Raw genomic sequence first — 22697 nt, 5'->3', positions numbered from 1 at the left:
CTTACTATCATTCTGGGGTATAGGCTAACATTAATTGTAATTCAAGACTGAAGATTATGGAATTAATTTATGGAAAGTTTAAAAATAAATTACACTTATATGTTGAGTTGAAAAGCACAAGGCAGGTCAATCTGATATATTATTTTCTCGTTGATTAGTGTGTGTGCCCTTGACAGAAAGTCCTTTGAATTGAATAGGATTTAGGCTATTTAGCCATGTAATATTTTACATCACAGTTAAAATAATAGGCTATAGAGAAAGTTGCAGTTGTGAAAACAGTTTTTAACAGCATTTGAAAGATTATCCGTGAGGTCACGGTAAGAAGAAAAAACTAAAGCGTTATCCAAAGTCAATGTCACATGAGCACGAAGTCCAATCAAAACGTGTCCACGCTGAACCCGAGAAGCAGGAGAAACGTAGTTATCGAGTCTTGAGCACCCGCTCATTTTTAATCTAACTCTAAACCAAAAGTTGTTGCTTTGTTTGTTTTGTTCATGTCTGAGCAGCACATATATCATGATTATTGAATAAATCTAAACAACATCAGTAAATATACCATCTGAAGTTCCCAAGTAAGTATTTTCAGCTATTAATCATGTGTACGGTGAATACATTTTAATAATGGTTCCGTTTCGGATCGCTTTTCCAATAATGGGTTAGGTAGGACTGCACGGTGTGATCTGGCTCCATTACTTCATCCCCCATTATGTTCAGTGCGCGGTCTGTATTGCCAGCCCATAGTCTTCCCTTTATACGTCCCGTGTTGTTATTTACATTTGACATTTTATTTAATCAAAGACGGATGATAAGTGATTATTTATTCGTATCGTAGGCCTATATTATTCGATAGCAATATAACGGTATATATTTTATTGGTTTGGCATGCAAAATATGAGGCCACAAAAGACAGTAGGCCTATTACCAAATAGTGTTATATAATTAGGCCTATTTTGGTTATGCTAGTTTTAGTCATTTTAGTGGCAAAATCAATAAGTAGCCTACGGTTCTTGTGATATTGGTTAGCTCACGATTGAAGTATAATCTAAAATCATTATAATTTTTATTAAGCCACTAATACTTATCTATAGAGTGTCATCCCTCCACATGTCAGTCACTCTATAGACCTACTTTAGCCAAGCAGATAGGAGGTGTCTCCGGTCGCTTACCTCACCAGCGTGACATGCCTTCCAATCAGATCCACCCTCACAATCTGTAAATATGAGGAGGGTATGTCTGTCCGTGGGCATGCACATGGTAGGTCTCGATCAGGCAAAGTCAGTTATTGTAGGGAGCTGCTCACTGCTCCTTCCTCCATCATCATTCCTGCGGGGTGGGCCTATTCATTTCATAAAGTTAGAGCCACAACGCGTGTTTCGAAGTCGTTTCTCCGTGGATGCATATCCAAACTGACACTGAATAGCCTACTACCGTTCTAGCCAAGAGGAGAACGGACACCGAATACCACCGTTCTAGCCAATATAACGCTGGGGATCCAACAGGTATGGCCTGCTTACGTAGACTACTTTTGCGGCTTTCCGAATGTCATCATTCAACAATTAACTTTTAATTTAGTGCGGTGATTTAAAATAATTATGTAAATGCCGGTAAAGTATTTGTTTTGATGCTCATCTGAAAATATGCATGTTCATAAATGATGTAGCTTTGCTACATGTGCGTCATTTCGGTGCATAATTTCGTAGGCCTAGGGTCAAAATCTGATGGATCAGATTATTGGGGATACAAAATCATTCTTACAATATTAGATTGCTATCGAATATGCATACCTGCGCTTTGATTTATTAAAGATTGTAATCAGGTTTTAATTAGCCTTTTCTCCTGAAATAGGACAGGCTACATGTTTGCCGATCATTTTGTTTATGCACATAGGCTACACACATCCAAAATACAAGCAAATAAATGCCGTTAATTGTTATGAAATATGACAATGTTTCCAATATTTAGGCCTATTAGTGGAAATACACACAATTGATAGGCCTACATGTAAGACAGAATACTGGTGATACAGATCAAGTTTATATATATTTTGAAATACAGTGAGTTATTTGTAAACTACCTGTTGCTCACCGGCATGTGCATTCCCAGGTGTTCCGTTGACCGGAATGGAGTACACTTATGATGTCGATTTGGAAGAGCTATGTCCTGTTTGTGGCGATAAGGTGTCGGGATACCACTATGGACTACTGACGTGTGAAAGCTGTAAGGTAGGCTGCAAAAGACGCAATCATTTATTTTTATACGAGTATTTTTATTTACGTCAAGATGATATCCCTCAAGAAATTCGTTATCGTTTTTATTCATTCAAATGTATTAATATTATTTTCGTTTGTGTATTAATTTTATTGCAGCATTGATGATGATCTTAACTTGGCTATTTTGTTAATAGGCGTGTCTATATGAACTCTCTCTCACACAGGGTTTCTTCAAAAGAACGGTTCAAAATAATAAGAGGTATACATGTGCAGAAAACCAGGATTGTAAAATTGACAAAACTCAGAGGAAACGGTGTCCATTTTGTCGGTTTCAGAAATGCCTGAATGTTGGAATGCGATTAGAAGGTAAGATCCTTTTTTTATTTGATTCATTTAGTTCATATTTTAGTTTAACATGGCATGCAGTCAGATTTTAAAATTCATATATTTAAACGTCTACTTGTTGTATATTTTTGGGGGGCTATAAATCAGATTCGATATCTGATGAAATTGCATACCTATCTCTTTGTGTTGGTGATATATTTTATTTTACAACAGTAGGCTTCCATAGGCTGCATTATAGTCTGTCTGTTGGTAGGCTTAAAATCAAAAATATTTCGTTAAATATTCGTCTCTAATTAATGAAACGTAAGAAAAATGAGCTATATTATAAGTATAGTTTGTCAGTTGTTGCATAGATATTTTTGCCAATGTTTGGGTTTTAATTGCTGTATCAACATTGGCATATTAGCTATGGAATTATATATATATATATATATTTTTTAAATCTACCTCCGGGTAAACTATTTCAGTAGCCTTTGATAAAACGTGTATGAACAGTACGTTTTCTAATATGACTGAATAATTAGAAGAGCTTTGGGTGAGGTTATTCTTCATATGTCATTAAATCATTATGAAACAACAAGCTTGAATGCAAGCTCTGTAAATGCACTTTAAAGTTATTTTGGGATTCAGAATAATAACAAAATGAGAACTAACATTTTTGTTTATCCCTGGAAATTAAATGTACTTTACAATGGATTTAATCCATATCTTCAAATATATACATTCAATCTATGAAAAAGATTGCTCTATTAGTGTATTTTTGGTTCACATTTTTGATTGCTACACCAAGAACTCTCATCCGCTAACATAAACCTCTGCATAGTGAATGCTAGTAATGAATGGAATAACAGTAATGGCGTTCGATCTTGCTCTCATTCCATCAGCTGTCCGAGCCGATCGCATGCGAGGAGGCCGGAATAAGTTTGGCCCCATGTACAAGCGCGACCGAGCCCTCAAGCAGCAGAAGAAAGCGTTGATTCGAGCCACTGGCCTCAAGATGGAGACCACCCCTCCGATGCTGTCCCCTGACACCCAGACAGACTACACCTTCACCGGCAGTCTCCCGGGCCTCCACCCGCTCCCCAAGGGCATCCTCCACACCACCACGACCCCCATCGCCCCCACAGACTACGACCGCAGCCTCTACGGACCCCCCTCACTGGGCATGGCTATGCCTGGACTCCCCCCCCATGCACCCTTACCCCCCCAGTACCAGTACGCCTCCTTCCCCAGCAGGGCGATCAAGTCCGAGTACCCGGACCACTACACAAGCTCCCCAGACTCGGTAGTGGGCAGCTACACCTACCCGGAGCAGGTATACTCTGGACCGGGCTCTCCGCAGGTCCCCGGGGTGCCTCAGCTGGTGCTGGAGTTTCTGCGATGTGACCCGGACGAGCTGCAGGTGCAGAGTAAGATCGCTGCTCACCTTCAGCAGGAGCAGAGTGGCCAGGGGGGCAAGGGTCAGGAGAGACTCAGCCCCTTCAGCCTAATGTGTCACATGGCTGACCAGACGCTCTTCTCCATCGTGGAGTGGGCCCGAAGCTGTATCTTCTTCAAGGAGCTCAAGGTAGGGAACCAAGAGTCAATCATTTGTTGTCATACCAAGCAAAGTTGTTAATCATTTGGAAACCTCCAAATTTCTCAGAGATTGTTTAGACTGTAGATGATATGCTGTCCTTATACATTTTTTTCAGGAAAAAATAATCTATTCGTTCAAAAGTGCTGTACACATCCAACAAACCTCCACAGGGTACAAAATGACGTGAAATTAAGACAAAAAAACCTTCCCACTGTTTTGATGCTCCTGACGTTTTATTAGCAATGTTTCAACCACAAAGGTCTTCGTCAGACTTACAGGTAAGACCTTTTGTACAGTTAAGGCTGACAGAAGCCCTTTCTGGTTTAAAGGTTTCAAATTGTGCGGAGCCCATAGTCTAATATTTGTTATTTGCCTGAGTGGGGCCTGTGAGAATCACAACATGGAGGATACATAATGTTATATTTTCCCATATGACATATGTTATTGTATCAGTTTTTGTTTATTGCGGTGAGTTCCCTATATCAGGATGTGAATTGAAATTCAAGTGATGAATTGGGAAAAACTCAACAATGAAAATGATAACCAATTCCTGAACTGAGTGGAAATCGCCAATGCAATAACATTGGGATACACACAAGCGCACCCACATTTGCACATACACACACATACACACACATACACTGTCAACATTGACCATTTTACGCATGGACAGCCATGCACACATCTCTCACACATTATTCTGCTGTTTGTCTGGGACTTCCTACTGCAGAAGTGTCCACCATGATGAAAAGACGATGACAGGTGGAATCAAGGAAGCACATCCGTATCCATGAAAATTGAGAGAGCAGAGTGATGTCTTTTTTTTCCAACACACACAGCCCAGGGGGTATTCCACCAAGCAGCATCAACAAGTTAGCCTTAGCATTACAGTAGCCACCTACATGTAACTGTGTAACACGGTCTCCAATGAATATGTAAAAAAATTAGTGACTTTTAACCATTGTAGTGACTTTTAATAGTGACTTTTAACCATTTGAACCATTGTAGTGACTTTTAATAGTGACTTTTAACCATTGTAGTGACATTTAATAGTGACTTTTAACCATTTGAACCATTGTAGTGACTTTTAATAGTGACTTTTAACCATTGTAGTGACTTTTAATAGTGACTTTTAACCATTTGAACCATTGTAGTGACTTTTAATAGTGACTTATAACCATTGTAGTAACTTTTAATAGTGACTTTTAACCATTTTAACTATTGTAGTGACTTTTAATAGTGACTTTTAACCATTGTAGTGACTTTTAATAGTGACTTTTAACCATTGTACCATTGTACCAAGAGAACATCCCTGATCATCCCTACTACCTCTGTTCTGGCGGGCTCTAAACACTGGCTATCTGTAATTTAAAAATAACAAGAAAATTATGAAGTTTGCACAATATATGAAATTGGACTTTTGAAACCAAATACTTTGAGACTGGCCTTCTAGGCAGAGTTCTTCTGTCCAGTGTCTGTGTTCTTTTGTCCATCTTAATCTTTTCTTTTTATTGGCCGGTCTGAGAGACGGCTTTTTCTTTGCAACTACCTAGAAGGCCAGCATCCCGGAGTCACCGCTTCACTGTTGACATTGAGGCTGGTGTTTTGCAGGTACTATTTAATGAAGCTGCCAGTTGAGGACTTGTGAGGTGTCTGTTTTTCAAACAAGACACTCTAATGTACTTGTCCTCTTGCTCAGTTGTGCACCGGGGCCTCCCACTACTCTGTCTATTCTGGTCAGAGCCAGTTTGCGCTGTTCTGTGAAGGGAGTAGTACACAGCGTTGTACGAGATCTTCAGTTTCTTGGCAATCTTTCGAATGGAATAGCCTTAATTTGTCAGAACAATAATAGACTGACGAGTTTCAGAAGAAAGATTTTTGTTTCTGGACATTTTGGGCCTGTAATCGAACCCACAAAATGCTGATGCTCCAAATACTCAACTAGTCTAAAGAATGACAGTTTTAATGCTTCTTTAATCAGACAACAGTTTTCAGGTGTGCTAATATAATTGCAAAAGGGTGTTCTAATGATCAATTAGCCTTTTAAAATTATAAACTTGAATTAGTTAACACAACGTGCCATTGGAACACAGGAGTGATGGTTGCTGATAATGGGCCTCTGTACGCCTATGTAGATATTCCATAATATGCCGTTTCCAGCTACAATAGTCATTTACAACATTAACAATGTCTACACTGTATTTCTGATCAATTTGATGTTATTTTTTAATGGACAAAAAATTGTGTTTCTTTCAAAAACAAGGACATTTCTAAGTGACCCCAAACTTTTGAATGGTAGTGTATGTATATATATATATATGTCACTATGGTGATATAGAGTAGTGACATTATGAGAAAGGTCTGAACTTTACTATATCTTCTGAAATAACTCCACACAACCTCATAATGGGCATACTATAATTGACCTTAATAAGTCATATCCCACTTTAGAATTCTTTACCCACCATTGAATTGTACACCATTTGTGAGTGTTTATTCAAGCTAACTGGCTAATCCATTGATTTTCGCTCTGTGTAATGCTACCATGAGGTGAACGGCTAATTGACTTAGCTTCAACCGCTGCCCTCCCGCAATGCTCTCCTCAAGACCCATTCTGGTCAGGCGTGACTCGGGCTACCGACGATCAGCGGTGGACAAACAGATGCTCTGACACGTTGTAGCTACTTGAGCACCGGGTGCATGCTAGTTGCAGCAGGGACTGTGTGGGCGCACATCGCTGCCATTCGGTTCACACATTGAGGAGAGGAGCCAGGAAAGGGCAATCTCTTCACTGTGGTTCCGTATGTCACCCAACGCTATTCATTTCGGTCTGACCTTCATCCATTCCTATCTGGAAGAGATTTTATGAAGTCGACCCTTCTTGGCCATCCTGAGAGGCAGAATGGAACAGTGTTGTCAGGAGAAGAGATCTTTGAGAGATTGTATAAAGCAGCATTTTATTTCAAATGATTGAATTATGCCTCAATCTGCTTATTATCCTTCTCCCAAGGTTTACGGTGATGTTGACTGAACTAATTTAGAGTGAGTTAGGGAGGATATTTTATTTGTGTGTGTGTGTGAGTGCCAGTGTGTGGGAGCGTGTGTGTGTGTGATAGTGATGAATGGTAATAGCGTACTTGCAGTGATTTAACCTGGTTAGGTCGAGGTCGGCGTTCATCTCTCCTAAAATAAAACACTTGAGTTTTATGCTGATGTAAAGGAAATGGACCCTCTTACAGTGCTGTATAAAGCAAAACCATGTCCCTACTTTCAATATTTTCACCACAATGGAAGCATTGTTTGGTTTGATAAGGTTTAGAGCAGTACAAAGGCTGATGGATGAAATGTTTTATTTTTCAGGGTCTGGGTGTTTATTAATACTTGAATAGTTAACAGTTTAGTGTGGCTTATTGTTCGTAAGGTCAGTTAAACATTTTGGTATGGTATGGCTTTCCTTTCACGGCTGAGGCAGACAATAGCAATTATATTACTGTATTCAACTTATAACACATTACATTGTTTTAGATTCATTTATATATAATACCCTTTGCCTTTGTTGTCCTGTATCATATAGTAGATACAGTATATACAGAGTAAATAACACTAAATAAGAGGTGTAGCACAAACTACCTTCGTGTAATGTGAAAAGCTTCACCACAAGAACCTACGAGCCAAAGTCAACTTTCACTTTCTGTAGGAGGAGCACTAAGACATAAAACCAGTTGACTATGAATAACAGGACTATTTGCCAAGAAGTCCCCAGTTATTTTTGCCGGTACTGAAGGCATTCCTTGCAGTAGATAAGAGTGGAATGTGTACTCCAGAGTGTTTAGTTCATGTGTTTGGGTTTTCCATGTGGAGGGATAGACAGTATTTCGAAAAGATCAAGTTTTATTTGAGATTTTTACAGCTCTCTGCGTAGTCAAATCGTTACAAAATCTATATCAGTGTTTTTAAAAGTGACCATTAATTGGCGTCTTCTTCTTATCCGTCTACAGCTAGACTTCTGAAAGTTTGTTTGATCTAAGATGAGAGAAAGCTACTAAATAAGGTGTGTGATATACATATTATCTGATTGTCATCATATATGTCTAATAAATCATTTTCATTGTGATATTTGTTATCCAATCACTATACTATATAACACATAATCACTATACTATATAACACATAATCACTATACTATATAATACATAATCACTATACTATATAATACATAATCATTATACTATATAATACATAATCACTATACTATATAATACATAATCATTATACTATATAATACATAATCACTATACTATATAATACATAATCATTATACTATATAATACATAATCATTATACTATATAATACATAATCACTATACTATATAATACATAATCATTATACTATATAATACATAATCACTATACTATATAATACATAATCATTATACTATATAATACATAATCACTATACTATATAATACATAATCATTATACTATATAATACATAATCATTATACTATATAATACATAATCACTATACTATATAACACATAATCACTATACTATATAACACATAATCACTATACTATATAATACATAATCACTATACTATATAACACATAATCACTATACTATATAATACATAATCACTATACTATATAACACATAATCACTATACTATATAATACATAATCACTATTTAATATACTGAACAAAACTATACATTCAACATGCAACAATTTCTAAGATTTTACTGAGTTACAGTTCATATAAGGAAATCAGTCAATTTAAATAAATTCATTAGGCCCTAATCTATTGATTTCACATGACTGGGTAGGGTTTCAGTCATGGGTGGGCCTGGGAGGGCAAAGGCCCACCCACTGGGGAGCCAGGCCCAGCCAATCCAAATGAGTTTTCCCCCACAAAAGGGCTTCATTACACACAGAAATACGCCTTCTCTAAAATGACGTTGGAGGCAGGTTATGGGAGAGGAATTAACATAAAATGATCTGGCAACAGCTCCAGTAGCTTTACACATGCACACACACAAAATGAGATATTTCAAATGATTGAAATTGCAATTATCATACTAAAATGCATTGCAATACATTATATTCCTTCCAGTCAATAAGTATGTTTACATGCACATTTTTTAAACCTTTATTTAACTAGGTAAGTCAGTTAAGAACAAATTCTTATTTTTCGACAACAGCTTAGGAACAGTGGGTTAACTGCCTTGTTCAGGGGCAGAACGACAGATTTTTACCTTATTAGATCTTGCAACCTTCCGGTTACTAGTCCAACACTCTAACCACTAGGCTACCTGCCTCCTCTACACTCTAACCACTAGGCTACCTGCCTCCTCTACACTCTAACCACTAGGCTACCTGCCTCCTCTACACTCTAACCACTAGGCTACCTGCCTCCTCTACACTCTAACCACTAGGCTACCTGCCTCCTCTACACTCTAACCACTAGGCTACCTGCCTCCTCTACACTCTAACCACTAGGCTACCTGCCTCCTCTACACTCTAACCACTAGGCTACCTGCCTCCTCTACACTCTAACCACTAGGCTACCTGCCTCCTCTACACTCTAACCACTAGGCTACCTGCCTCCTCTACACTCTAACCACTAGGCTACCTGCCTCCTCTACACTCTAACCACTAGGCTACCTGCCTTCTCTACACTCTAACCACTAGGCTACCTGCCTCCTCTACACTCTAACCACTAGGCTACCTGCCTCCTCTACACTCTAACCACTAGGCTACCTGCCTTCTCTACACTCTAACCACTAGGCTACCTGCCTCTCTACACTCTAACCACTAGGCTACCTGCCTCCTCTACACTCTAACCACTAGGCTACCTGCCTCCTCTACACTCTAACCACTAGGCTACCTGCCTCCTCTACACTCTAACCACTAGGCTACCTGCCTCCTCTACACTCTAACCACTAGGCTACCTGCCTTCTCTACACTCTAACCACTAGGCTACCTGCCTCCTCTACACTCTAACCACTAGGCTACCTGCCTCCTCTACACTCTAACCACTAGGCTACCTGCCTCCTCTCTCACTCTAACCACTAGGCTACCTGCCTTCTCTACACTCTAACCACTAGGCTACCTGCCTCCTCTACACTCTAACCACTAGGCTACCTGCCTCCTCTACACTCTAACCACTAGGCTACCTGCCTTCTCTACACTCTAACCACTAGGCTACCTGCCGCCCCATTTTACTATGATTATTGTGGATAGTAAGATTAATATAATAATTTGATTAAAACATTTACATGTTTTGCAACAAGAAAAATTCCCAGAATAATCCAGTTGGACACATTTGAAATCAGGCTACCTGATAGGACTGTGATAAATGCCAAAAATGCCAATCAAAATAAACGTTCTACCACATATTATTATATTCATATTTAACCATATTATAATAGTATTATAAATATGAAGCCTATTTGAATCTGAGTTCAGACATATAGAGTTTAAATGTGAAAACTATTTCTAAGATCCTTTCCATTTTCCGAACTCACTTCACTAAAGCGAGAGGCTTGCGCTGCTCATGCTGGAACAAATACACTGCTGTTTACATGTCCTAATAAATCTAAATATTGCAAAAACATCTAGGTGTTTTAGTCGACGTATGCTTACTTCGATTAAGACCTTAATGACCATTAAGATCATCAGAGTAAGGTGTTTACATGACCAATGCCATACTTACCCTACTCCCATAATCAGTATAATATAGAATTATTAGTGTGCATGCAAATTTACTCAACAGTGCTATGTTGGTGCTACGCTGGTACGCTGGTGCTACGCTGGTAAGCTGGTGCTACGCTGGTACGCTGGTGCTATGCTGGTACGCTGGTGCTATGCTGGTACGCTGGTGCTATGCTGGTAACAAACGGCAATATCTGGAGATGGGTTACCATGTGTTTTTCATGCCAGTACTAAGCTGGGCTGTGTGGTATGTGTGTGTTTGTGTGGGATGGTGGATGTGGCATACATAAGCTTATTGACTCTCTTCACCACGTGTTGATGGGTAGTTTCCAGGTCTTTGTGTCTACGTCTGTGTTGGACAGGTGTGTGTCAATCCCCTCACAGTAGAATGGCTTCCGGAAGGAACTTCTACCTCATTTACCAGGTGTAATCACTTGCTAGCATGGCATGCTATAGCAATAGAATGAGCCAGGTGGACATTAGCATTGCACCATATGCACTCATAACAGCTGCTCTAGTTTCACTGTGTATCAAGACAAAAATATAAAACATGTTGTTCAGTATGTTGGTTAATAGTACAAAATAATCACTTTCATGAATTCAGATCTTTTTTTCCACACTCACAATACTTTACCTAAACCGGCACCTCAATGGTTGTACAATAGGCAGTATACACTTCATATTAAATGCTAGAGTGGTATTCACCATTGACTGTTAGAAATAGTTCACGGACTCACCCATGGGCGAGTGAGAGCTGGGAGATGGAGAGAGAAGAAAGAAAATCCATCAAAATTCTGAGGTACTTGACATTTTCAATAGGTGCAGATGGGGGAATAGCAGTAGGATGGCACAGTCTTTATGGTGTGCACTGTATTCCCAATGAAAAACCCCAACATATTCTGTTGCATTCACATTGCTGTGTGTCAATGGTTTGTTGTGCAATTCCTGAAGTGTGTATTGAATCCGGTCTGGTATTTGTGTTAAAGAACTCGCTGTGCTACAGCAAATAAATGAAAAACTGACCTCGTGGTGACAGAGCTCGACTTGGTGGTTAATAGCATCCATTTGCCATGGCAACAGAAAATCCAGACTAAATGGGGCCATGTCTTGATGGGTCTCTGTTCATATACTATATCTAGGTATCTTTGGTGATGTTGACATGCTTTTGTCCCTGGTTTGTGAATTTCCATAAAATGGTTGACAACTGATATTCAAAGAATGTCGACGTTTGTCAAACAAGCATGCTCGCACTCAAGTCATGTGATGAGATAGGCTGGTTGTTAAGCTGTATTGCAATGAATATTGATTTTGTCTGTACAGTGTTGCTGTTCTCTGGGTTTGTAGTTGTTTGTGACATTTACCCAAAATGCAACTTCTACTCAGGAAATGGATAGTGGATAACGGATAATGGATCATTCATAATCCATAGCTTGACTATGCCACAAAAAGCAGACTACAATAATCTTTTGTCATATCAGAAAGGTTCTCTGGATTATACTGTATACATTGTATTTTATAAAGTGACACTGCCCCCATGTTTACGGTGAATGCACCCACCATTGTTTGGTTAACCTTTTTATGTAGCCTGGGAACTCATCTGAATTTTCTCTGTTTCACTTCACAACATCAGTCTGGCCATGGGCTTTCATTACAACTGTTTGCCCCTATCTGTAATGGTGCATTACTACTACTTCTGGTTAACCACATTAAGTTCATTTATAGTTAACGGGATGGTTCACTTTAGTTTAGCAAATGTTTTTACTTACCTTGGGTGTTGTCATTTTAACCAAACCATTTTAAGTCTGTTACCTTGTTATGTAGCAAAGCCATGGGAATGAAAAAGCATGGGAATCTGTGTATTTGGAACACACCCCAAATATGTGTGTTTGAATGGATTCCTTCTGTCTTCTATCAGGTAGGAGATCAGATGAAGCTGCTTCACAACTGCTGGAGCGAGCTGCTGGTGTTGGACTTCATCTCCAGGCAAGTCCAACACGGCAAGGAGGGCAGCGTGCTACTGGTCACAGGGCAGGAGGTGAGTGCAATGATCACCAAGCATCATCATCACACATGCATCATCATCACACAAGCATCATCATCACACATGCATCATCATCACACATGCATCATCATCACGCATGCACGCACACAAGCATCATCATCACACAAGCATCATCATCACCAAGCATCATCATCACACAAGCATCATCATCACACATGCATCATCATCACACATGCATCATCATCACGCATGCATCATCATCACACATGCATCATCATCACACATGCACGCACACAAGCATCATCATCACACATGCATCATCATCACGCATGCATCATCATCACACATGCATCATCATCACACATGCACGCACACAAGCATCATCATCACACAAGCATCATCATCACACATGCATCATCATCACACATGCATCATCATCACACAAGCATCATCATCACACAAGCATCATCATCACACATGCATCATCACACAAGCATCATCATCACACATGCATCATCATCACGCATGCATCATCATCACACATGCACGCACACAAGCACAGAAGTTGGAAGTCAGTCACACTTCTCCTCATGGTAAACGCATAACACTGAGTACCTTCAATGAGACCAGAGCTAAAACAAATTGAGGAAAGTTCCTATGTTGAAACTCATGCATTTGTATGTTGTGGTCTAGGTGGAGCTGGCATCCATAGCATCCCAGGCAGGAGCCACCCTCACAAGCCTGGTGCAGAGAGGACAGGAGCTAGTTGAGAAACTACAGACCCTACAGGCGGACCGCAGAGAAATTGCCTGCTTCAAGTTCCTCATCCTCTTCAACCCCGGTGAGTGGGAGATTCAATTGCATGTACAGGGGACCACCATGGGGAGCTGGATATCCCCATAACAAATCATTCTCTCCTAATTAAGGGTTGAAAATATGGTTGAAAATTTTAACTTTATATTAAGGTCTGTGGACCAATCGCCATTAAGTTCCTTGTCCTCTTCGACCCCTGCGAGTGGGAGATCAGCCATGGGTTCTCCATAGGTTAGTGCTATCGAGGATCATTGGGACATCCCAACTCTAAAACTTAACCTTAACCATTTTAAATGTAATCTTCAATGGGGTAACGTCAGTGTTGGGAAGTCCCAAGGAACATGGATAGCATGGACCATTCTTCATATTTATTTATTAAAAATTAAATACGAAAATAACTAATTCACACCCCTTTCTGGGTAGGTCTCTAAGAGCTTTCCACACCTGGATTGCAATATTTGCCCATTATTCTTTTCAAAAATGTTCAAGCTGTGTCAAATTGGTTGTTGATAATTGCTACTCAACCATTTTCAGGTCTTGCCATAGATTTTCAAGTATATTTAAGTCAAAACTGTAACTCAGCCACTCAGGAACATTTATTGTGTTCTTGGTAAGCAACTCCAGTGTAGATTTTGCTTTGAGTTTTAGTTAATCGTCCTGCTGAAAGGTGAATTCATCTCCCAGTGGCTGGTGGAAAGCAGACTAAACCATGTTTTCTTCTTGGATTTTGCCTGTGCTTAGCTCCATTCCGTTAATTTTTTTATCCTATAACAATTACAAGCATACCCACAACATGTTGCAGCCACCACTATGCTTGAACATATGGAGAGTCGTACTCAGTAATGTGTTGTATTGGATTTACCCCAAACATAACACTATATTTAGGACAAAAAGTGAATTGCTTTGCCACGTTTTTATGCAGTATTCATTTAGTGACTTGTTGCAAACAGGATGCATGTTTTGGAATATTCTTTATTCTGTACAGGCTTCCTTCTTTTCACTCTGTCATTTAGGTGAGTAATTGTTGAGTAATAACAATGTTGATGATCCACCCTATGTTTTCTGCTATTAGAGAGATTAAACTCTGTAACTGTTTTAAAGTCAACATTGGCCTCGTGGTGAAATCCCTGAGCGTTTTCCTTTTTCTCTGGCAACTGAGTTAAGAAGGACGCCTGTATCTTTGTATTGACTGGGTGTTTTGATACACCATCCAAAGTATAATTAATACCTTACTCATTATCAAACGGATATTCAATGCCTGCCTTTTTAACATTTTGACTCATCTACAATTAGGTGCCCTTTGCGAGTCATTGGAAAAACCTCCAAGTTCTTTGTGGTTGAATCTGTGTTTGAAATTCACTGCTCTACTGAGGGACCTTACAGATAATTGTAAGTTTGGGGTACAGAGATGAGATAGTCATTCATAAATCATGTTAAACACTATTATTGCACACAGAGTCCATGCAATATATGTCTCTTGTTAAGCACATTTTGACCCCTGAACTTATTTAGCCATAACAAAGGGCTTGAATATTTATTGACCCAAGACATTTCGGCTTTTCATTTTTTAAATTAACTAAATAATATATTATAATAACACAATTCCACATTGACATTCTGGGGTGTCGTGTGTAAGTAAGTCAGTGACAAAACATCTCAATCCATTTCAAATTCAGGCTGTAACACAACAAAATGTGGGAGATGTCCAGAGGTGTGAATACTTTCTGAAGACATATTAACTCAATATTCACCATCCGTGGACCAATAAGTCGTGTCAAGTCCAACCTGGTTTAAAGTGCATCTTCACAAAGTTTCAATACACTTTGAAACAATAATAAGAAATTCTCTGGGATTCCCATGGTGGCTCTTGTTTACTGTTTGTCTCTTGGCACAGTCATATAGACCCCTTTCTGTGTTTGCAAACATTGCCGCACGAGGGCGATGCGCGCAAGTTGGTGGCAGAACGAGTTCTTACAGAACGCAAGCAAAAAAAAGCCTGTATTTACATGTTGCTTATGAGTGCATTTCATACTACTTTTGGATCACAATGGGATTTTAAGGCTCGTATGAAAGTCCAGCTTAATATGATGCTAGTCCTCTTCGCATATCAACTGCATTACACTTAAAAAAGCACTTATATTTCAATCTGTAAAATGGCTCTTTGGCTAGCTTTTGCCACTGCCTATATCAATGAGCGTTAGCATTCTAGCTACCAACTGCTGCATCCAAAATAGTTATTTTGCAAATATTCCAACCAAATATAATCTTAACAACTGTTAAAGCAAGAATCAAAATATCATTGTAAGCGTATGAGAGTTAAATATTTTTATTTAGTTTAGAAGTAATAAAAAAACATAAATCTAGGCTATGTTGAATGGGTGAAGATGGTGATGGCTTTCTTATTGCCGCCGAGTCGTGGACATCTGTGCGTGTCGTCAGTGTGTCGTGTACTGGAAAAGGGTCTATTAAATGTGAAATTCATACAATATTTTTTTGTTCTCTCATTTGGTACAATTGTTAGGTGTAATTGAGTTACAGATGTTTTTAATGAGCACTGTTGGAGAATTAGTGAAATCAAAATGGTCATGTGCTTAAATTAGGTTGAATTACTGAAATCAAATAAGCATGAGCTTAAATGAAAGTAATTGGTGTTGTAAATTAAATGCCACACAACGGCTTCTCAACCTCACCTCATTTATCACATTTTGAAACATAACTGGCAATTCCTTCGATTTGAGTTTGATCCAAAGCAATTCATTTGTCAAAAGAAGGATGGCGCGCTAATATGTCGGTATATATTTGGGGGATTTGAGCATATTGGCAGTTTGTCCCCTTTATGGCTCTAAGAGGCTAAATGATTCGTCTCAATGGAGTGGCGCTTTGCACAGGTTATGGGCTTAATTCGAATTAGGCTGCTCTGAATAGGCTATGTTTACAAAGGCAACGAGCGTCGCCCTTGTTGCGCACCACGCTCAAAGAAGGCTTAATGGATTGACCCCCACATCGGTTTTTCTCCAGACAGACACTAGGCCAGAATCCGCTGTGCTCGGTAGATGGGAAAATGGCCTTTTATCATCTACATTCCCCTAAGCGGTAGCAATTTAGAGCTAGCCCACCGTGAACAAAAGCTGCTTTTAATAATAAGAGTGCTTGAGAGGGCCCCGGCGTTTGCGCAGAGTGTGGATCTTTGTGTGGGTTCTGAGTGGCTTATGTCTGTTTTCTGCCTCCCTCTCTCTCTCTCTCCATCTCCTTCGCTCGCTCACTCTCTCATCTCTCTCTGTGTGCCGTCATTCGTTCATCTCTTTCTTCCTCAGGCAATTCGGTAATATTTGTAGGGGCAATTTTTGCTTCACCTTTGAGCCGTATTGAAAATATTATCGACAACGTTTGATTCAATTGTGAGGGGCTCCCCCCAAGGTGCTCTCATGCTGAACCCCAGGAAAGGAGCCTCATCTGGGAAGACGGCAAGCTGTTGTCCCTCTTAGCCAAGCTAGTGCTGGAGCTATGCTCATGTGTGCTTCTATACATAACAGCCCACGTAAACAGACTTATGTTAGCTAGTATCTCTATCGTACAACATATCCTTGTGCTGGGTTCACATCGTCATGGAAATGCTTGAGATACTCTCGAGCATGCATAGAAACAAAGAAAGACTGACAGGCAGACATGCACAGTTGGATCCATGTTTTCACTAGATAATGGCTGGGTTTCAATCAAAGGATTGATGGCCACTGTTTGTCATGCTTCCACATGCCACCTCAAGTCACAATATTAATATAAGTCACAATATGTCATTTTCAAACACGTTCAAGAGCAGCACTTAAAGTTACAAATTGTGCGTTTAGGGTAAAAAAATAAACTTTCTGTCTCTTCTCCCCTCAGATGTGAAGCTACTGGAGAGCCAGGCATTCGTTGAGGGCGTCCAGGAGCAGGTGAACGGGGCTCTGCTGGAGTACACCATGTGTGCTTACCCCCAGCACCTGGACAAGTTCAGCCGGCTGCTGATGCGCCTGCCTGAGCTCAAGGCCTTGTCGGCACAGGCCGAGGACTACCTCTGCTACAAGCACCTGAGCGGAGAGGTGCCCTGCAACAACCTGCTCATCGAGATGCTGCACGCCAAGAGGGCGTGCGCTTGAGGAGGGCACACGTTTGTGTGTGTGTGTGTGTGTGTTAGTGTTTTTGACAAGAGGGAAGAGAGGAGGTGTGTGTGGGTGTCCACATGTTAGAGATATAAAGTGTGAGAAAGGCAGAGGGAAGCAAGAGAGAGAGAGAGATCACCCTTCTTGCCCCCAAAGTGCCAATTACTGAGGTCCCGGTCTCAGCCATTCCAGACCTCAGATCTAACTACAGTATGCCCGAAACCTGGACTGGATTAATTCAATTCATCACCAAGAGTGATTCAGTTGTAGAGAAATGCACTGAGTTGATTCACTCACCCTTCAGAGATTGAAATGTGATTTACATTTGAAGATGATGATTCACTGTGCAGGACGTAGTCATTCTAAGAGTCATTCAAGGAAAACGATTGTCAGAGACCTGATTAATCTGCAGTTCATATTCAGGCAATGATGCACTATAGTTGTTGAACAGAGATGCACTGTATTGATTTTCATTGCATACAGAGAACTGATTCATTCTGAATAATTCCATATCAAGTTCCAAAAAACGATCTTATGCTAAAGACATGCTAATTAGTTACTTGTTAATTAACTTGTAATTAAAATTCATACTGGTTTACTCATTATGTAATATCACAGTTAATTAACTAATGACAATCACTAAACAACTAAAGACATACATTTCAGCTGGGTATAACCTAACTGAAGGGATCCTAAAAGAGGAATACCACATCTAAAGTTAGCTGTATGCTAATGTTGCATAGATGCTAATGCTACTAGCTAGGTTGACACAACCACAATGACAGCATTTTGTTTAAAGAGAGAAGAAAAAACGCTCCCGATGCGTGTCTACGAACCTCTCTCTGAACCTTACTACTGTGCTCACATAGCCTTACAAATTCAGACCCCTGTTATATAGACTAATATTTATATTCTAAGCTGACAATTCTCCATTTCCAATGCTTTTTCTTCTACTTTACTTCGGATGAGTCTGTATTTTAAACATTTCGTAAGTCAAATTTTCTCGTGTGGTTGCTTTTGAATTCTGATCTTTGTGTTTCCTAACAAAAAAAATATGAAAAATGTAAAAGCCATAGGGAGATATTGTAATAGAAATATAGCTGTCACAGACTTGGTGTGTATCAGTGCACTAGTGAATAGGGTAGAGAGCTGAGGACAGGGAAAGAGAGAGAGAGATGGGAGGAGGGCAGAGAGAAAGCAATTTCATTCTCAATAGAGGTGACTTGCACTGTAGTTTCCCATTTGCCAACAAGGACCCTGCTACCCCCGGTTATGAAGTCAGATCAACAGAAAGGTCAAAGGGCACATGTAGATGTGCATGGACACATGAGTACACATGCAAATAGTGTGTATGTGTGGTACACGACAGGGAGTTGCTGTAAGGCGCGTAATGAAAGAGATATGCAGCGTAGTACACCTACGCCATCGCCACTTCCTGGCTGCACACAAACAAACACACACACACATACACTGAGAACAATGACACACACTCATCCAGGTGACGAAAAGCTATGAAGCGAGAATCGTTCTGAATAGACAGCTACTGTACGAAATGTACAAATACGATGTTGACTACTGTAAATTGAAAGTGGAACTGAATACTGAATGTCGTTGGAGACATTCTGAACATTTGTATCTCTTTCTCTCGCTCTCTCTTTCTCTCGCTCTCTTTCTCTCTCTCTCTCTCTCTCTCTCTGTAGATACATGCTCAATGGAAGTGATAAATTAACTGGAGAAATGTATATACTATACAGTATGTAATGAATGTAAATGACATGAAATCGTACCCATTAATGAATGGTTAACGTTTTGGATGCAGCCCTGAAACTCATAACATACATTTGATATCAATGGTATAAGTTATGGCATGTGTGTGCACGCATGTGCGTGTGTGTGTGTTTACACACCTGTGCCGTTGAGTGGGTAAGAGTTCTTAGAATATAGTACCTTAATGATGTGGCAAGGACCTCTACTAAAATGGACTTAATCTTTGCCTGATAGAAAAGAACCATTTACAGTTTATCCAGACCAGAAGACAATCACCACAACTACATATTGAATGTGTATTTTCCCAATAAAAGTTGCCTCTGCAATGCTTTTACTGTTTTGGGAATTGAAATTGAGTCTTTCACTAACTTGCACTCCCACTCCCCAATAAATGCTTTCTGTTTGGGCCTTGCCCCTGGACGCTGGACGCTGGCCCCTGGCCCATTGCCCCTGGACCCTTGCCCCTTGCCCATTGCCCCTGGACGCTGGCCCCTGGCCCAACACTCTATATTCCCTTGCTGAACTTTCCTCTATTATTGATAATGTTTATTATGTTAAAGTTGCTACATCCATTTTCGGACATAAACATTCATGATATGACCCATTGATTCTTGAAGAATGTAACTTATAAATGCCTCTTCAGCTTAGTTCCACTGTCATACCCCATCAAAAAACCCAAAATAAGTTTGCTTTACGCCAACAAATGTAAACAAACACTGTGTAGCCTCAAAACATGGTTAACACTTTTATTTTCATATCATAGATGGCTAGTCCTTGCATCCATAGCTATGTCTATGAATTTGAGATTGGTAACAATTTCTCCAGCCCCTCCCTCAGCTTTTTGCCAAAACAGTGGCATGGAGTGCTTTATTATTGTTTCAACTGCTGATTGCTCCTTTAAGTGGAGCAGACATTTACTGCCTTGCACTGTGTGATCTGGACATATGTGACCTCATTTGTCTGATACTTGTTTATATAGCTTGATTCAATCACATGATGTGTTCATTTTGGTTAATCCATCTGACTGTGCTTAATTGTAATTGTTTCAAACCAATAAAAGCTCATTATTTAAAACTGGATTGCAGAATGTCAACTGATTTGGATTAAGTGGATTGTGTATTGGTTTCTTCAGCCTCATTTATACCTGAGGTGCGTTTAGTTTGCTTGAACGTTTGCTACATTGTGGAACGGTTTGTACTGAAGACATGTTTCCCCAAAACCTCCTTGTACGTTTCTGAAAATACTGTGAGGTATGTTTGCTGTCATTTGGTGGGTGTGGCGAGGTGTGGCTTGAAGCAGTGAGTGACATATTTAAAGGACATTGGCCATGCTGACAGCGTTCCCCAGCCCACAACCTAATCTCTCCCCATTTTTCAACTGGTCGATCAGTACAGCACCGTTTCCATTCAATTGGACGTTCCAGAACGTAAAAACATACTAAATGCAGCTTTGGTTCTAACTTGCGTCCTTTGTCCTGATCTTGTCCACGTTAATTTGTGATCAGATTTTCCTGACCACTTCTGGAGGTAGTCTGGGACCCATTGTGTTTAGATATCTTGTGTAGACAAATCTGGACAATGTGAAACCATTTAAATAATCATTATACTGCCCTCTAAAATCATTGACAAGTGGCACCATTGACTTGTGTCAAAAAATGTGTGTACACGGAGGGACCAGGAAATCTGGTCACAATGTAGACACAGTGAAAGGCACATTTAAAAGAACATCTGTGGTGAGTTGCCAAAGGCCATAAGGTCATGTAATATATTTGAGTACCCATGCAGAATCACAACACTCATAGAAGAGTTTGTAAAATGTTCTAATTTTTTAATTGGTTCTCTTGTTCATAGCAAACATCCCCATCTAAAAAAGTACTGGTACAACAGAAATCTGGCTTTATATGTACTGCATTGGGGTTGTCTGAAAAGTACTCTGGATTGAAAAGTTGGAAGCGTGATGCTTAATTTCACAGCTATCTGCTACTTTGTCCTCTTTTTGTTTTTCTGAAAGGTGTTGTAACATTGTCTTGGAAAGAAAAGGAGAGCCTCACACTCTTGGAGCTCAGATGCAATAATTTAATAGCCAATGTTTCGACAGACAAGCTGTCTTCATGAGGGTATAATGACCAACACTGCAGGTCACTAGTTTATATCATTTGAAAGGACACACACAGGTGTCTGTACTTATGGCCGGCTGTGGCTTGATTTCATTGGTGGATTTACAGATATAAATAGAACATGTAAAAAAAGCATGAATAACATAATAATAATAATAATAATACACAAGATATTAGATACAATGTGGCTACATAGGCTTACAAACATTTACAATGAAAGAAACATCACAACAATCACAAGAATGGCTTCAGATCAAAGTCTACGTTGAGACCGAAGGGATCAAGGGTTTTAAAATGAAAGAACCAGGTGGCCTCTCGTTTTAACAGTAAATTGTCAGGTGTCTGACAGGAAAAACATCTTCCCTCATAACACTGTGGACCTCTGGGAACATTGGCTTCCCAAACAAAAGGTGAGCCCAGACTCATGTCTAGTAGTGTGTTGTGCCGTACATATGTGTTTGTGTGTGCATATGTGCGTGTGAAAATAAGGTAAAATACAACATATTGCATACCTCCCTCCAAACAAACACACGACACAAGTGCATTGACAAGAATCGGCACAGATGGGGCCCTTTTAGAAAGACACAAAATTAAAAGGTAGAAGAACCTGGGTGAGAAAAAAAAAGAGAAACATATTTCTCTTTGAGCCAACCTTCAAATATTGTACCTGAAAGAGTGAGCGAGAGAGAGAGGGAAAGAGAGAGAGTGACTCAGTAGGCAATTAAGAAGAGAGTGTCCTTTATCACTCTGTAATTGTGTCTGTGTGAACTGGAGGGAGAGAGAGAACGAGGGAGGGAGGGAGGGAGGGGGAGGGAGGGAGGCGAGGAAGAGGAGTAGGGGGGACGCTGTGCTGGGAGCAGGTGTTTAAGTGGCTGATGTTCCGGGGCTCTGAAAACAGCATTACCTCCGTCAGAGAGAATGGGGCCTTTTCACTGCGGCCCCCACCCGGTCTACACAACAACATGGCCAAACAACATGGCCGCCTGAAAGGACCCACTTCAAAGTCATTAATT

The 22697-nt window shown here is 40.0% G+C and overlaps 1 protein-coding gene across 2 annotated transcripts; it reads left to right on the top strand.

Annotated features, from left to right (window-relative positions):
* Positions 1 to 438: 438 nt before the first annotated feature.
* Positions 439 to 20645, top strand: nr5a1b (nuclear receptor subfamily 5, group A, member 1b). 2 transcript variants are annotated; one of them, XM_046290459.1, is made up of 7 exons: positions 439 to 572; positions 2104 to 2222; positions 2435 to 2576; positions 3440 to 4122; positions 12763 to 12882; positions 13543 to 13690; positions 17545 to 20645. In XM_046290459.1, exons 2-7 carry the CDS (start codon positions 2121 to 2123, stop codon positions 17796 to 17798), a joined length of 1449 nt encoding a protein of 482 aa, XP_046146415.1. In that variant the 5' UTR covers positions 439 to 572; positions 2104 to 2120; the 3' UTR covers positions 17799 to 20645. The 2 variants fall into 2 exon arrangements, with proteins under 2 accessions (XP_046146415.1, XP_046146414.1); XM_046290458.1 differs by lacking the exon at positions 439 to 572 and adding an exon at positions 1236 to 1499.
* Positions 20646 to 22697: the final 2052 nt, after the last annotated feature.

This window comes from Oncorhynchus gorbuscha, linkage group LG11 (assembly GCF_021184085.1).
Source record: "Oncorhynchus gorbuscha isolate QuinsamMale2020 ecotype Even-year linkage group LG11, OgorEven_v1.0, whole genome shotgun sequence".
Classification (NCBI taxonomy): Eukaryota; Metazoa; Chordata; class Actinopteri; order Salmoniformes; family Salmonidae; genus Oncorhynchus; species Oncorhynchus gorbuscha.
This window is presented reverse-complemented; position numbering and strand designations above follow the sequence as displayed.

Excerpts from the sequence above, each read along its gene's own strand:
- nr5a1b (XM_046290459.1), top strand. The coding sequence starts at position 2,121 with ATGGAGTACACTTATGATGTCGATTTGGAAGAGCTATGTCCTGTTTGT. Across the intron at positions 4,123-12,762 it reads TCTTCTTCAAGGAGCTCAAG|GTAGGAGATCAGATGAAGCT; the intron begins GTAGGGAACCAA and ends GTCTTCTATCAG. Across the intron at positions 12,883-13,542 it reads TACTGGTCACAGGGCAGGAG|GTGGAGCTGGCATCCATAGC; the intron begins GTGAGTGCAATG and ends GTTGTGGTCTAG.